Here is a 17,270-nt window from a genome sequence, read left to right on the forward strand (position 1 = left end):
TGGGGAACTGGTGGCGGTGCAGGCGGTCGTGGCGCACACCAGGTAACGCGGGGCGCCCATGTGCTCCGCGCACCCGGCCCCGCGGCGTGGCCCACACGCCGTCCCCTCCGCGCCCGGCCCGGGAGCCCACACCGCGCACCCCTCCTCCCCCGCGGGCAGCACCGCGGACGCGTCCCTTCGGCGGCCGGGCCGGGGCAGCGCGCCCCGCGGTGCCGCCACTCGGGGTCGGCGCGGGGGCGCGGAGGGGCCCGCGGGGGAAGRGGTGCCCTCAGGGGGAGCCGCCGGGGGGGTGCCCTCGGCGTCCTGCCGAGCAGCGGAGCCGGCCCCCCCCAGCTCCGTCCGCTGAGAGGAAGCGCGGGGACGCGGATCCCCGCGTGTCCCCCGCCGCCACCCCCCCGCCGCCTGCGGGGCGCCCGTGGAGGGGAGCTCGGCGGCGCGGCGGCACCAGCGGCAGCCGGGGGTAGCCCCGGTGCCCCGCCGTGCACGGGGAGGGCGAGCACGGGTAAGTTTCCACGCGGCCGCGCCGGGGCCTCGGGGCGGGCTGGGGTACCCGCACCGCCGGGTTCGGGATGGGCAGGGATACACCCCCCACCGCGGGGTTCGGGATGGGCAGGGATACCCCCGCACCGCCGGACTCGGGGTGGGCAGGGATACCCCCGCACCACCGGACTCGGGATGGGCAGGGATACCCCCGCACCGCTGGGGTACCCGCACCACCGGGGGCTCGGGGTGGGCAGGGATACCCCCGCACCACCGGGGGCTCGGGGCGGGCTGGGGTCACCGCACCGGCTGGCTCGGGGTGGGCAGGGATACCCCCGCACCGCCGGGGACTCGGGGCGGGCTGGGGACCGCGCACTGCCGGGGGCTCGGGCCGGGCTGGGGTCCCTCCGCGGTGACCCGCGCTCGGTGTCCCCGGTGATGCTGCCGGCGGGGAGCGCGGGGCTGCCCGCTGGCTGGCGCGGTGCGGTGCAGCTGTGCTGGGAACTGAAGCCGGCGGGACAGGGAGCCGCCTCTTGTTGCAGTCGGGGAGAAGGGATGAGCAGCAGGCGCAGGTTTCCTTCAGATTGCACTTTTCGTTTGCAGCTAAGGTGTAAAATCAGCATAAGTGTCAGCCCTGGCATTGTCCATGAATTCCACCTAGGGGATCCCCTACTGAGCTGTCTGGGGCTCTTTCATCCTAGCACGGTAAAAATGCAGTGTAGAAGAGGGTGACAGTCCTGGAGGTCACAGTATCTCTGTATTGAAAAGCGTCAGGCGTAAGGGAGGAATTGTAAAGCTTTGTGAGGGGAGAGGATTTGCCCAGTCCTGCAGGAAGTGGATGAAACTGGATGCAGAAAGAAGTGCTTCTGCTTTCCAGCCTCATGCACTCCACAGCAGAGCATGAGGTTCATGAAGACATCCTAAACCATGTGGCTTTGCAAGGAGCTGCCAGTGACACATGTAGCAGTATCGGAAGCCAAAACCCTTGCATTTTAATACATTTGCTAAAGTGCACATTTTGGAATCTACCTCAGGACACAATGCTTCATAACATATTGTTGTCATTTACATATTTGTATTTCGCCTCTCCACAGGTGCTTTGTGGCAAGACCTTGTTTCTTGCAGTGTGCTTGTGATGTGTTCATGAAGGGCTTAGCACAGGAGAGAGCAGACCAAGGCAGAAACGTCCAAATTCTATTACTTGCAAGCAAGTGACAGTAAAACAGCATGGAATATATCTCCAAGACTCCATCATGTTCAGTAAACAAAACTTTTGAGTCCTGAAATCCTGACATGAGTTTTCACACATAACTTCTGCTCACACGTGCCATTTAGCTCTGCCGTCCCCATCACCCATATCTCATGGGGTCATCATCTGAGTTCCTAGCTCAGTAAAACCCCGCAGCGCACTGTTGCTCTGTAGGCGCGTGCACAGACCGTGATAATTTGTAGTGTATCAGCCACTTGGGGACCTTGATACATATGTCACCCTCCTGGTTCATGTGCTTTTCGTGTAGCTGTCTACTGTATTACTTTACTGTAATATTAGCTGGTTTTGAACAAGGCAAAGTAATGGAGTAAACTGAACTAAACCCATTTTTCTTGCTTGGTTTRTCCTCCAGATTTAATTGGCTTTGCACAGGCAATGCTCCCAAAGACTGTATGATAATTCCTGGTGGCCGAAAGAGGAGGCACATTGTGGCCAGTACAGAAAAGGAACAAGGACAGGAGGGCAAGAGCTTCCTACTGCCTCTCTGGCAGAGGTACCAAGTGCGTGGCCTGTCTGCACCCGAGCAAAGTAGTGGTTTGCAGARAGTAAGCGAGACTGAGAGCCACCTCGAGGCACTTGGAGAGGAGGAAGAGGACTGGAGCCAGCATGGATAAGGACAGCACAAACCTGGCTGACCAGCAGTATGAATGCGTGGCTGAGATTGGGGAAGGAGCCTACGGGAAGGTGTTCAAAGCCCGAGACTTGAAGAATGGAGGTCGCTTTGTTGCGCTGAAGCGGGTACGGGTGCAGACCAGCGAAGAGGGAATGCCACTGTCCACTATCCGAGAGGTGGCAGTTTTGAGGCACCTGGAGACATTTGAACACCCCAACGTGGTCAGGTGAGGAAGTGGGACCAGTGTCTTGGTCAGTGGGGTCCGGGTTTAGTACATGAATTGGGCAAGCAGGAGTTTGGGGGCATGAATGGAATGGACACTAGTTTGGGTTTGTGGCTAAAGTGAGCACTAAACTGTGTACATGAAGTGTGGTTTGAGGTTTCAACAGGCCATGGTGCTGCCTGCCAGACCTCACCTCATCTCTGTGCATTGCCTCCCACACACACAAACACCCATCTCCAGAGGCATAGGTGTGTGATTTAAGTGTYGGAATGGATGGGCAAGGAGCCATATATATACTATTTCCTCAGGCATGAGAGAAAATGAAAAAAGCTCARCCTCTCCCTGATTTTGTCTGAACTGTTAGTACTGCCAGCTGCAGTTGATTTTTAGCAGCTCTGTACATTATAGACATGGCAAGAATGAGAACAGTAGTKGAATGTACATTCTGCCTTTTTAGATGCTTTTATAGAGAGCTATGGATTGTTGTGTTAAAGAGAAGTAACAACTTAAGACTTAAAGCTTCAGGCAGCCTTATGGYTGAGTACTGTTTGGTACTAACTTTCACCAGGCGCTGCTGATCGTGCTACCAAGAGGGCAAAAGTACAGGTGTCAGACCTTGCTCACAAAATGGTGGCAGTGTCCTCAGGATGTTCTTTCTTTTGTGTCAATAGCATAAATCCCRGATAAATGACCTGTGCTCCCAATGATAAGGCCAGCCCTACTGTAATCTCTTACATTTTTCTGTAGCTAGAAAACTTCAGCAGCCCTTCAGCATCTTCTCTTAATATTATGAACTTCAAGAAGTAAGTTTCACTTTGCAAATACCCAGATTGAAACTGGTCAGCATCTTGCTGGTGGTGCTGTATTACCAGAACTATTTCCCATTCTGTGTGTTACTTACGCACATGTTCCAGAGCAAAGGAAAACATTTTGTACCTCACTAACACCGAGACTCTTTCAGTCCTAGAGAAATAGATACTCTGAAGTTAGAGGTGACTCTCAAAATGCCTYGCACCTGTAATCATCCTTTTTTGTAGGGTCTGAGATGAGGGTTTTATTAGGTGCAAGAGGAAAGATGAGACAGAGAATAATAATGAAAATATGAAAGTCAGTAGGAAAGTCAGAGTTGAATTAAATTTTTGTTAATTTCAAGGCAGCATAATGGAACAGTCTCTTTTATGTCCAACTTGAATAGGCACAGTATATGTGTTCTGAAATGCTGATCATGGAGCCCATGTCATTGTTCTCACTTCGGTGAGCAATGGGAAATATACAGGCTGCATCTTACACCTCCATTTTTCATGAAGCAAATCCACAGTTCTGTTAATAACCATTATTTTGGCTGGCACCAGTTAATGCCAGAAGCTTAGTCAGCATCTTTCAAAAGTGGGGATGTCTTTGTGTGGACATCATATGTTTGATCACTGAATCAAGTGGCTTGGCTTAGAGGAGCACACACAAAGTTCTTCTTGGCAGTAGAGTGATAAGTGGGAGTTGTCAAAATCTTTGAAATTCAGCCTATTAATTTATGAGACAAAATGAGGATTTAATTGTCCAGGTTTAAGTATTTATATGTTTGAAAGTTAAATCTTGTTTGGGAACAGTTAATTCAACAGAACAATACTTTAAAATTTTWCTACCATTGATATCTTTGTGTATGATGTAAAAGATTTTTTAAGAGCTTTCTAATCTTGAATGCAGCTAAATTGTGAAGATAAAGTTCTTGTTTTCTCAAGAGCTGTTTGATGAACTGACTATGCAACTGMAGGCTTCTTTTGCTTGATTAAAGTGCAGTTGAATCTCAACAGAGCATTGCATAAATACATTGAAGCTTCAGATATTTTTACAAGCTCGAATGAAAACTAGTTCTTTGCAAAACAGTGAGTATTTTGACCCGCAATATGAGAATGTAATTTCAATATAAAAATCTGAAAGTGTGTTCCAGATCCTCATAATGGTGTTGTGAAGCCTGTATCTTTCACCGTAAGCAGCATTTCAGACACAGAGGACTGGTTGGTGATGTGTCAGGTGGCCTGGGACATTGGTTGCACACCTTTTTTCCACAAAAAGGCAGGGCAAGATAAGCAGTTTCAAACATTATCTCTTCTAAAATGCGAGGAATGCTATTCAAAAACTCACATCCTTTGTGCGTATTTTTAATCTGTAGAGCAGTTATCTGGAGCCCTCTGGACTGACCAAAATCATATCCTTAAAATGGAAAAATTATTTGAAAATACATTAATGGCCCAGTTCTGTTACAAAATATTGTAGGAAAATTTGCAGCTTATTGAAATTAAACATCTATTTTTGTATTATGTAAATTACTCAGAAAAGGAAATCCTATAAAAGAAGTTCTGCAATCTTAAGCAGATGATCTAACTGTACTTACTTATTGAACATATTATGCTCAAAAGATGTTAATTGTTAGGGCATACATTCTGGAAACTGCTATCATGGTCAGGCTAATAAGTAAAAACAATGCCARATGCATTGTCTGCATACTGGATTGAAATGGACATTGTGGGATAACAGCACAGATACTTAAAACCAAATATTTGTGATTTTGAGGGRATGTCTAACTTTTTCTGAATATTRCAGGCAACTAGCCTGAGAGRACTAAGCTGGARCTGCAAATACTGTGTGGTATTTGTTACYTCTGAGTAAGTGGCATGTGTGATCYGTGAGTTGCTCAATGCAAACCAGCAGTCATTCTGTGAGTCAAAGTTTAGRCAGACTTTGTACAGGTGAGCTGCACAGGCCCTGTGCTCTGCTGTGGTACTCTGGCATCAGCTGGCAGCTATGGCTCAGATCACCGGCCATGAATTTTGGGGTGAGTGTCAGACTCAACTCAAATAGTAGCTCTGGGCTTCTCCAGAGAGGACAGGAAGGAGCTCAGCAGCCCAGGGCTTCTGTGTTGCCGTGAAGTGGTGCCAGATGTGAAGAACAGCTTGGTAAGGAAGAATCCACTACTTTCTAGGCAGAGGTAGAAATCCATGGCTTTGCTGGCCATAGAACCACGGTTCAGGACCAGCATTGCTACTGCAGCCCACGTTTGTCTTAGCAGTTGTAGATTCACTTGCTCTGGGACATGGTTAGAGCCAAAACAGGTTTCCAGTGCTTGGCATGAGGGTTGGAAGAGAATTTTCTCCATCAAGGAGAAATGTCTAAACAGCACAGAATGATTTTAAACATAATATTTATCCTGTTTTTTCTGTGCCACTGCTTGCTAATTATGAGAGCTTTGTGTCATGTTCCTTTGTTCCAAGTCTATAATTTCCATATTTGTACAATGAAAAGATGCATTTTTTGCAGCACAGTTGCTTTTACAAAGATAGATAATGAAATTAGGTAAGACTTCACTACAGAATAAAGGAACACAGCATGGAAGGGAAGAATCAAAGGGAAATATAATCTTGATCAGAACAGTGGTGGTARTGAAAATTTCTCTGCTGTAATGAAAATAAGGCCTGGAGGACTGATCAAAAATTTTTTAAGACTGCTGAGAGTGGTGTATAGAAAGGCATGGGGAAAASGCAGTTAAGGTAATTGCTATGTGCTTAAAATCTTTTCCTGTTCACATTTGTTGTATAGGGCCTCTTTCTGCCAGGACACCTTACTCTATTCTATTTATTTTCACAAAACAAAGTTAAAAATAGAATCTTCAAGAGTRAAGCTTACTATAAATTCCTCTAAAGTTACGTATGTCGTGGGCTTGGAGAAGTCCCTTGTAACTGTTAGGATGATCAAGGTGCTCCTCTAACTTACTTTCAGATAATAATATACAATGCTTTAATAAAACTTTTAATATATACAGTGAGTGAATCTGGCAGAAGTTGGTCCAGCACTTATATAGCTTAGTGCTGTTCTGGTTCGGAAAAATGGAATATATGTAGATAAGGAAYAGACTTTGCCAGGAATAAATGACATTATTAGAGTCAGGAAATTCCTGTGTGTAAAACCCTGCTGCGAGATATGGGTAAAAATTCTTCTTGTGATTATAATGCTAAATTCAGCTGTATCTTGCATTCATTTTATCTGTCTCCTGCTGGTAATCAGATGAATAATTTTCCCCATATCTTAATCATCATCAAACTGTGAATTTGCGCTCTGGGAAGGTGATACACCAGACAGACTACTGTAATTCTTGCCATGCTTGTTTTTATCATATTTATATTTAACAGTTTTAATAGCCTTWAAGGTTAAACAAGTTGAACAAACTTGCAAAGCTGTATATTTCTGCTTTCTATCTCATAACTTCTTTCCATAAATACAACTTTTTTAGTATTTTCGTATTTTAGTAATTGTTCAATTTTAAAATAAAATTATATTGAATTTGACTTATTAAAATATAATCTAGTCTTGGTTGCTATTTAAAAGGTAAGTGTCAGAGATTTTGCCATTCAAAGTGATCATAATCATATAAGAATTAAAAATCTTAATTCTCTCTTTCCTGTTACTTTTAAGAATATGTGCCCCAGCTAATTGACTTAGGTTCTGCAGAATGATCCATCTAGTTGGAAGTCTATTTCTCATTCTTTTTGGTATACAAATTAGTAGAGGGGAACACACTAATTATGACTRTTTGCACCGTTATACCATGTTCAACTTTTTCTGTTGTTTTATATCCATTGAACTGTAAATGGCACTGTAAACTGCTCTCTGTGGTACAGCAATCATGTCATAYTGCTTTCCCCTCTTTTGCAGTCCACTGATTGATGCTGTTGTCTCTTGGTTTGCACTTGAGTGCTTGTTGGAGCCTTTCACTCCCCCATCCCCATGTAGGCTGACATAAAAACCAGCACTTGCTTGATCTTGCTCAGAGGTCCCAGAGGTGTATAAATGGTTTGGGGCTTAAAATTTTCTTCTACTTAGAAGGTCTTTTTATAAGTGTGTTAAAGTTCCCTGTCTAACCTGACAGAGCATTCAGAACTTATCAGTAGCCACTATCAATACCTAGCTAATCTTTTGCAAGGCAATTTGAACATGTAGTTGTTTTACTTTTTTGTGTTTGTTAAACTGAAATTATGGAGAWACATACGCAGGGAAAAATTTCAGAAGGCAGTAGCTAATTATATTTCTCTTTCTGCTTTTTGGTGATGCTGATGTTGGCTTCTGGCTTTATTACTGTACTAAGTTGAAAGGATGATCTTCTCAAAATCATTGAGATGTTCCATCCTGTCAAGTGAAACATTTCTATTTTAGGGGGTGTTTGTCTSTAGTGAATTCTGCTTCCTTCCTTCTTTTTTCTGCCAAGCTAATGTTAAACTTTTACTCCATGAGGTCATTCTTGCACATCAGCAGTGTGCTGTATTGTGYGATATAATTTATTTTTGTGTAGTATCACTCAATATGGTATCTGGCAGGCCCCTGGAGACAAAGAAATTGTGATCTTTGCATTGCTAGTTAGAGAGACTGTCTTGCACACAGAAAGAGTAAAATAAGATGCAGGGATGGAATGAAGCAGAAGAAACTGAATTTGAAACTTGCCAAGTATTTATGTGGCAGATGAATCTCAGCTGAGGTAGAAATGATGGATGAGTAATGGGAAGGAAAAACTGAATGAGCTTCAGAGTCAGTTTTAGTCTCACACAAACAGGATGGTCTTCAAGGCAGATGTGAAGATGGGAAGTGCCTTGGCAGGAGAAAGGCATTTCCAGGATGGAGAACAGTTTTGGTCAGAGGGGAAGGGAGATCATCCCTGCAATGGCTGACCACTGCAAGGAGGGACACTGCAAAGGTCTTGGGAAGGAAGGGACTGCCTGCCTRGAAACACAGCTTTTCTGATGGCAGGAGGGCAAAGGGGAATGATGTGGTTGCCACTGAACAGGGTACATAGGACTTGGAGAAATGTGTTGAGTTGGCAGAGGRCATTGGCCTTCATCATCTGCTTGCAACCTTACAGTACTCAGAATGAGCATGCACAGGGAAAACAAGGATATTCTTGCTGACCATATGAATTGTTTATTAGTTATGGACAAGATGATTCAGTTTTAATACATGATCTGACAGAAACAGGACAAGATAAGAGCCTGTCAGGAAGGAAGGGTTGAGTATCGAAAGGACTTCTAAGCCTTAGGAAGTTCAGTTTCTGGAGTGAGTACAAGAGCATTTAAAATAAGTATGTTATCACATTCTGAATCTAATTTTTAAACAAAAAACATGTTTCCAGTTTTTGTGTGAGTCAATGTTAGTCATTTTAGATTATGTCCAGTGCTCCCTTCCTTCTTTAAATCTCTGTATGGTTATGTCTGTGCTGCTCTTGGTGAGATTCAGTCTTGCTGGGTCTGCCCAGAACGGAAAACCAACTTGGTTCACCATGGCTTTGCTGATGGCAGGCTGTGACTTCCAGACAAGGGAATGGAGCGGGGTCCAGGATTGCAGACTGGYCCTTGAAAAGGTCAGGAGGGTGGATATCCACACTTAGAGGCAGGGGCCAGGGTAGATTCAGTGTGACTTTGCAGTTTGCTTCATGGTACTTCAGTTGAAGTGAGGAACAGAGCAGGGAGAAGAAAAGTTCTTGCTTTCCCAGTGGTTAAAAGGGAGTAGGCTGGACCTGGAGCACTAAGTCACTCAGGTGTGCTCGTTGGGATTTAGGCCATTGTTTGAAGCTTAGCACAAGTCTAAGTGCATTATCAAATAGAAATACCTGTGATACCAAGAATGCACTGAATTTTAAAACATCTTTCTGGAKAGAGTTCAGGGACAATATACATCACAGTATGAACCACAGATACTGGTTCTTATTCATGTGTTAGATTAAAGCCTTATTTCTAGAGAACATTTCTATTAAAAGTTAAAATTAATCATGGAGGACAAGTAATATAACTATCCTGACAGCAGTAACATGAATTTGACAGCAAGTGATTATTTGTCATTGTAATAATTGTCAGGTGATGTAATTTCATTCTCAAGTTTTAAAATTATTTTACGTAGTTTTATAACAGCAAATGAAATAGAAGTTGCAATTAATTCCAAAACTTTGCTGTGTATAGACAATTTAGTTTTCATTCTTGATAGGAAGGCTAGTTGTTTTCCAGTATTGCTGAACAAGTTTGTTCTTAATGATCTAACRAATTACCAAAAGATAAGTCTGCCCATATACATAGATAACTAAGCTGTGTTTTTTCTCTTAAAAGAGAGGAAATTCTCATTTATGCCTGTTCTTCATATCTTCTTGTATTCTGAAAATTACTTTTACTTGTGCATGCATGATTATTTGACAGTTAATACCTTTAAACTCTAAAGCATTTGTATTTAATAAATAAACCACTCCTGAATTTTCCAAGGAGTGTTTTTTTCCATCGTGTACTTTGACATTTTCCATTTGGGAAACTGCCATTTGGGAAGCTTTTGATGAGGTGATCATCAAAGGGTGGAAATGTGACTGTTGATTTCTGAACTCTTCACATTACGTCACTGCATCCAAATTATTGTATTGATTTTCCTATTTATTTATTTACCCTTTGCCTTTGAAAATTTGTCCTATCCTTAGAAAAAAAAAGGAAATAGTCTGCTAAGTAATCCCTTTAAAAACAGGCCTTAARATTCTAACAACACAGTTGTGTTTTCTTTAGGCAGTAAGAAACTCTTCCATCTGATCCTTTAAATCTCTTTTTGGAGTTTTAGAAGTAGGTGAGTTTCTAGTCTCTGCAGTGTCTCATAATTTTAGGGTGAGGTGAAGATTTCATATACATAAATACAGAGTGTACCAGTTTACTAATATTGGTAGAGTTGTCCTAGGGGGGATTTCCCATGATATACCTAGCAAACAATCTACAAACTTAGCAAAAAGTTCTGTACTGTTTTAAAGGGTTTGTACCAACACTTAACTGCTTATTAATCTGGATTATCATTAACACATCACTGATCTTCTCTTAATAAAAATCAATGAAAAACTAACTCAGACATTAATTCATCTTTACAGGAATTTCTCATGTTTAATGATTGAAATCTCAGTTCTAGGGCAGATGAATCRTATTGAGTTTGAGTGAAACCTTTTAAATGTGTACTTTTGAAACATTTGTCAGTGCAGAATATTACATATTTGGATAGAAACAGAAATGAAGTGAGAAATAGAATGGAAAAGCCTGTGTGATTTTTTTTTTCTCTCTTTTATGTGATACTTTGGCTAGTCTTTTAATATCTATTTGAAGTGTGGTCAGTGTGATAAATTGCTGTTTAACAATGCTGAAGAATTCCCTTCTCCCTGAMATCAATTAATTATAAACTGGAAATTTCAGTACTTTGTTCACTGTTTTTTAAGTTAGCATATTTCTAGGAGCTTTCTCTGATCGTAATTCCTAGCTGCACTGGTGCTTTTGTTTCTCTTCATCTGTGGAGCCAGGGCTCTACTGTAAGGATAGAATTCTATCACTTTTTTTTTCCACATTTGATGTGGTATTTTGCATACAGCTGCAGAGTAGACAGTTACCTTTGAAAAGAACATTTGGCTGGTTTAATTTGATTAGAGCAAACCACCTCAATCATTACTGAACTAAGACCGTTTTCAGTTTAACTTGGCTGTAGGAGTTGGGAATGTACTGACTGTGCTTAGATGTTTGGGGGAGGACTCGTTTGGATACAGCTACCGCCAAAGTGAAACAACCTTAGAGGACCTTGCCTGCTCTGCTGTTGCCCAAAAAAAAAAAGGGAGGGCTGTGAAGCCACTGAATGTCACATTTAACTTTCCTTCATTGTGACAAGGGATTGGACTCCTTTTCTACGGAAAGATAGGAAATATTTAATGCATAGAGATACTGATTCATACATGTTTAACAAACACCATGATACTAAAAACATACATAGGATATGAAATTCTTTTATTTACAACAAATTTAAAACATGCCTAGCAACAGTATTTTGAATAGCTATGACAAAATCCAGCATATAAATAGAAATATGGTGGAATTCTCAGATACATTATATCCAACTTAAAATTGCATCCCTTTTGGTAAGTCTCAGTAAGATTCCCATATTCTTTCATTGTGTTTTAATTTTCTACCCTTACCTCATCATATAAATACGTTGTGATTTTTTTTTGCATTGCATATTAAAGATCTAATTAGATACTTCAGATTCACAGTATTATGTATTATATGTAATTTTTGCTTTTCAGTTTTCCTCACTGATGATCACATAATTTTCCTAGAAAAACTTGTGGCTGTCTAGAATAAGTCTCATAATAAATGACAGGCTTTCRATAAATTATAGTCAGACCACGTTCTCTAGAAAATACAGATCTGATCTTTAAGTGCCCTGATTTTGCAGTAGTGGAGCATCATATATACAGTATTTTAACCAGAGGGTTACAGCTGCAGGAAGAGTTTCTCCTTCCTGTATTATGTTCTGAAGAGCAATCTGCATATTTAACTGCTCATCTGTGTCAGCAGCCTAACACTTGCTGCTAATGGCAGAATTGCATGTGCATCTTCCAGCTAATCCAAGAATCCAATTGCAGATTTAGGTCTTGAGTTTCTGCYGGTGAATTTAAAAAGCTACACTGATTCAAACAGCTTTGTTCAAATCATGAGTTCCTAATGTTARGATGAACAAAAATGCCTTAGCACAGGCAGACTGTGCGGAGTTTTCCTGTCAAGCATGCATGTTTGAGACTTCACCATTTAGAGTTTAGATGCTCAACGATTGAGTTCACCRAACTGGGGTATAAAAACAGTCTTTTCATTAGGTTTTTTGCTGATACAGATTTAGCATTTCTGTTGACCTGTTTCACTCCTAATCACACTCCCTTTTATAATAATTTCTCTCCARCTCTGTATGTGTCCTCTGAAATACTCAATGTCTATTTCTGTGTTGTCACCTAAGCATTTCGTACAATGCTGTGTTATCTCTGGAACTCCAGGTTGCATCACAGATACAGTCATTTCAGTGCAGTGCACTTTCTTCAAGTGCAAAGGCTTGTAGAGCTAGAGTTAGAGATTTTCATGCAGTATTGAAGTTTATGTCTAATGTTACTCACTAACACAGCACTAGAACCTTTACTACTGATTTCCAGGTTTCTTCAGCGTAGTGAAAGTCAATGACCTGTATTACTTTTCTCTACTAGGAAGTGGATTATAAAGTGAATCTCGTTTTACCAACTTCATCTATCAGCATACTTTGTATTCATGAACTTTATGACATAGAGATTAAACAGCATCTGCACTTTTAATTAGTGTGTTGTTTATCCTTAGATAACCTTCTAGATTGTTAATGGAGATAGGCTACCCACTGATCTTTGTGGTTTCCTCGCAGACATCTCTAATCAATTTGTTGCCTCACTGTTTATCTCTGCTTTTTAYAAAATGCTGAGCAACAAGTTTTGATCAAAGCAGTAATACCTATATCCAGACAAGTTGGAATCAATGACTGAAGTCTGAAAATTAGAATGAAATGTCTCATTAGGCTTAAGGAAGGGCCCAGACAAGTTCGTACTTCTRCAGAACTGAGCACCTGTATCTCTTCATTGCATAGGATCCTGTTCATCATACTGTCTTTATGTTTGCAACAATTTAAAATGAAAAAAATGTTACCTGGCATTTCTTTATTCTCTGTTGCTTATTATTCCTATTGTCTGTATTCTGAAGAACTTGTATTTGGTCAGATAAAAACACCTTTTAGAAAGGTCATTTATTTCAGAAGCAAATTTTTATGCAGAAGTGAAAAGATACTAACAGAAATGAGGATCATGTCAATACAAGAGCAAGAATAGGACTTGCACAGAAGAGTCAGATAATGCATTTGACTAAAAATGAAAGGTACTTGTGGATATAGATAAATCATAGACAGGTAAATGACACTGATGAGGGAGTCTTCTTAGAAGACATTTACAGTATATTGGGATATTCCAAATCAATAGGATGTGATGTCTGTAAGAAAGTACAGTTCCAAGATTGCTTCGTTTCCAGTAACCCAGAGTTGATAGTGCACAAGACTATTCTGCAGAAGGAAAGCTTAAGTCATGAAGAGCAAATATAACTCTTGCTGTCCTGTACATCAATGAAAGGATATTGAGCCTATAATTTTATAAGAAGCTGTGAAGTCAACTAAAATAGTAATAAATAACAATTTAACCACAGTTCATGGTAGGCAAAGTTTAAAGACAAGTAGACAAGTTTTAAAGACCAAACTTAGAGATACTATCAATGAAGTAGCTGTTCCTGGAATACAAAAAAAAGAGAGATCACTCTCTGCACAACCTGAAGTAACTTGTAATAGCTTGTTTAAGAAATTGTAATAGTCAAGACACACGGTCATAGKGGCTACAATAATTAAGTTATGGGAAAAGGATGGTTTCCAAACTTGATGACGTAACAATAGGCTTTATCTTTTGAGAGATTAATAAACAAAAAGTAATCAAAAATTCAGCAGTCAAGAGGAATTACATGAAAAGGCTTAGATTTGAAATGGTGGATACTTAAATAGAGAGTTATAGAAGGGTTTTGTCACTTGGGTCATATACCATTCCCTGATGTGCTGTTCCTTCCAGTCACTGAAATCCTGGCTTTTGGTGTTTTGATCTATACCCTCTTCCTGGATGCTAGATACAGCTGGACTGATTAAGACTACTGGATTCTTGAACTCTCTGAAGGAGTGGGGAATGTCAAAGCGAGACAACAGATTTTCTTCACCCTTTTTATGGCTGTGCTCCAGTGTAGCATGATGGATTCACAAAAGGAGTYGCCATGCCTAACAAAATAAAACAGGAATGTAAGGTAATTGTGAGCAGATGCTTAACTTTAACCATCTGAATATTCAAAGTGTACTCCACCCTAGTCATTTAGGGTCTCCCCATAATGAGTGCAGCTCTAGGAGAATACCTCATCCCGCTCACCCTTGGTGCCCACCCTGGAATACCATGAATTGCTCTCTGGAAATGCTCATTTTGACTCCAGAAGAAGCCCAGATGGACAAGTTTGAGAACTGGGCCCGTGGGAGTCTCATGAGGTGGTGCTGCACCTGGGTCAGGACAACTCCCAGTATCAATAGAGGTTGGGGGGTGAAGGGATTGAGAACAGTCCTGCATAGATGGGCTTTGGGGTGCTGGTGGATGAGAGGCTGGACAWGACCCAGCCATGTGCACTCACAGACCAGAAAGCCAAACGTGTCCTGGGCTGCATCCAAAGCAGTGAGGGCAGCAGCGGAGGGAGGGGATTCTGCCCCTCTGCTCTGCTTTGGTGAGAGACTCCACCTGGAACATCCAGCTCGGGGTCCTCAGCACATGAAGGACATGGACCTGAGCAGGGCCACTTAGATGGTTAGAGGGATGGAGCACCTTTCCTGGGATGGAGCACCTTTCCTGTGAAAGAAGCCTGAGGGATTTGTGCTTATTCAGCCTGGAAAAAAGAATGCTTTGGGATGACCTACTTGTGCCCTTCCAGTACCTGAAGGGAGCCTACAAGAAAGAAGGAGAGGGACTTTTTACAAGGGCTTGTAGTGACAGAACAAGGGGGAATGGCTTCAAACTGGAAGAGAGTAGATGTAAATTAGATATTGGGAAAGGATTCTTTACCTGTGAGGGCAGTGAGGCACTGAAAGAGGTTGCCCAGAAAAGTTGTGGGTGCCTTATCCATGGAAGTGTTCAAAACCAGATATGGATGGAGCTGAGCAACCTGGTCCAATGAAAGGTGCATGGCAGGGGGGTTGGAAGTAGATTATGTTTAAAACCCCCTCCATCCCAAAACATACTAYGATTTTAATGCTGAGTGGACACGCAATTGTAGCTTGCTTGATCTCAGTGAGATTAATGCCTGTCAGTAAAGTTTGAAGGTGGAAAGTCGAAACATTAGTAGAGAGTTTGTACAGGAAATAACAGATGTTAAAAAATCAAGTAGGAAATTAYTTTGGGTGTGGGAAAACAAAARGTATTGAAGTTAGAGGATACCTGCACTATGAGAATTTAGATGGAAGAAGAAATGAGTATTACAGGGGAATTTTTTTTTCAACCAAAGTCTGTCGTATGTGGATTGTTGGTAAGAGCTTGTACAAGGCACTGTTTTTATCAGTTGGCACAAATTAYATACTTTCTGCAATAGGAAAGCATGGGTTTCTGCGAGCTGTGCTGACTTCAGAGAATCTCCTGGTTTGTGTTTGGCATTATAGTGGTAAAGGGAACTGATTATAGCTGAGATGGATAGGCATTGCCTGCTTAACCTGCACCCAATTTTAAGCTCCAACAGAAGCCATTTTGGTCAAAAATGGTATATGTTTTACAGGAGGAAAAGTAATTGAAGATGTGTATTGGAGATGGCCACTCATGTTGTCTACAAGAGTTTAAGGCACCTTTCAAAGCTTTCTCAGTCATGATTTCTCTTTTTGTCATTACTGTTCACTCTGCCATACTGGTCTCTTACAGGATTTGCCACTAAATGGGTTCATTATGTCATTATTGACAAAATTCTCATGCTGCACATAGTTTCATTTACTTATATTCATTTGGAATAAATTGCATGATTGTACAATTGAAAATAGTTAGAAAACTCTGGTGTCTAACTTACATTCCAGTCTGAATTATCCAAGACTTGAGTTTTTGGAAAGTTGTGGTGCTATCCCTTTACCKCTTGAATAATTTTGGGGAAATTTTTAGTTTTCCATAATCTCAAAGCATGTCARCCCACATTGCTTAGTAATGGTTTTCAAAGTTTAAATCAACCGATCAGTAATGTTAACAGACTCTGCATGTTGTGTCTGTTTTATAATTTGATTTAAGAGGCCTGAAAACAGTTTTGTTTATTATGGGACTAGTAAAACAATATAGTAGTGGTAAAGTGAATAAGCTGCTCTGTTAAGCTCTTTGGATGTGCATATTGCACGTGTGTGTGTATATGTGGAAAAGGAAAACCATGAAAATGTCAAGATTTGACTGCATTTAAATGGAGAATTATTATTTTGTAATGGATTGGGATTGTTAGAGATTTAGGACTTCAATGACTTTATTGCCATGCTTTAAAAATGTCTGAACAGTTTTCTTTTTTGAAGTTTAAAAACAAAATGGAAAGGGTATCAGGGCAAATCAGGGAAAAAAAACATCCCAACAGCTAATTGCTTTTAAAAAGCTGTATAACATTAAAATTGGAACATGGAACTGAAATGCCATCTTACTCTTAAGTATAATAAAATAGTAAATTTTATTAAATGTATTCTGGAAAGAGTAAATAAAAATTATGAATCCTAATGTCAGTGGCAAAGAGCCCAGGCAATATTTGAAAAAGTAAACATCTATTGGCTTAAGTTTACTGGGGCAGCAGGCAATTGAACAGGGAATTTCAGTGTTTAAAAGCTGCAGAGCTAACTTTTTTACTAGATGGCTTTTTTCCCCTCTTGTTTGCAGTACAAATATATATATATTAAGGCTTTAGCGAATATTTTGATGGTGTGATTATGTATCTCCTTTTAATATTGACTTTTTTAAAGTTTTCAAATCTTGCAAAATTCAAGGTCACTTTTATCTTTCAGGTATGAAATTACCATCCCTTGGCAGCATATTCACTCAGTTCTAGAACTCAGTCATCCTAGAGCATATCATTTATACAAAAATATTGCAATATCATTTGTCAGCTTTTAAATGGAGGTGTTTTTGAAAAGCTTGTTGAGTTCTTGAAATAATTCAACTAAAATTTTCTGAATGGACGTGGATTATCTTGGCTATTCTAATATATTGATCACTGTTATTTTCACAAGCCTGAAAA

General features: G+C 41.1%; 1 protein-coding gene across 2 annotated transcripts in view; it reads left to right on the forward strand.

The window, feature by feature from the left end:
• Window positions 1-28: 28 nt before the first annotated feature.
• CDK6 (cyclin dependent kinase 6) overlaps window positions 29-17,270 on the forward strand; it is a 121,970-nt gene continuing 104,728 nt past the window's right edge. Inside the window, exons 1-2 of one of the 2 annotated variants that reach the window (XM_057380946.1) lie at window positions 29-502; window positions 2,103-2,589. In XM_057380946.1, coding sequence (XP_057236929.1) covers window positions 2,357-2,589 — 233 coding nt within the window. In that variant the 5' untranslated portion in view covers window positions 29-502; window positions 2,103-2,356. The remainder of the gene's footprint in view (window positions 503-2,102; window positions 2,590-17,270) is intronic. The other variant, XM_057380945.1, reaches the window with a different exon arrangement.

This window comes from Malurus melanocephalus, unplaced genomic scaffold, assembly GCF_030028575.1.
Source record: "Malurus melanocephalus ecotype Western Australia unplaced genomic scaffold, MMel_1.1 scaffold_483, whole genome shotgun sequence".
In the NCBI taxonomy this organism is placed as follows: domain Eukaryota; kingdom Metazoa; phylum Chordata; class Aves; order Passeriformes; family Maluridae; genus Malurus; species Malurus melanocephalus.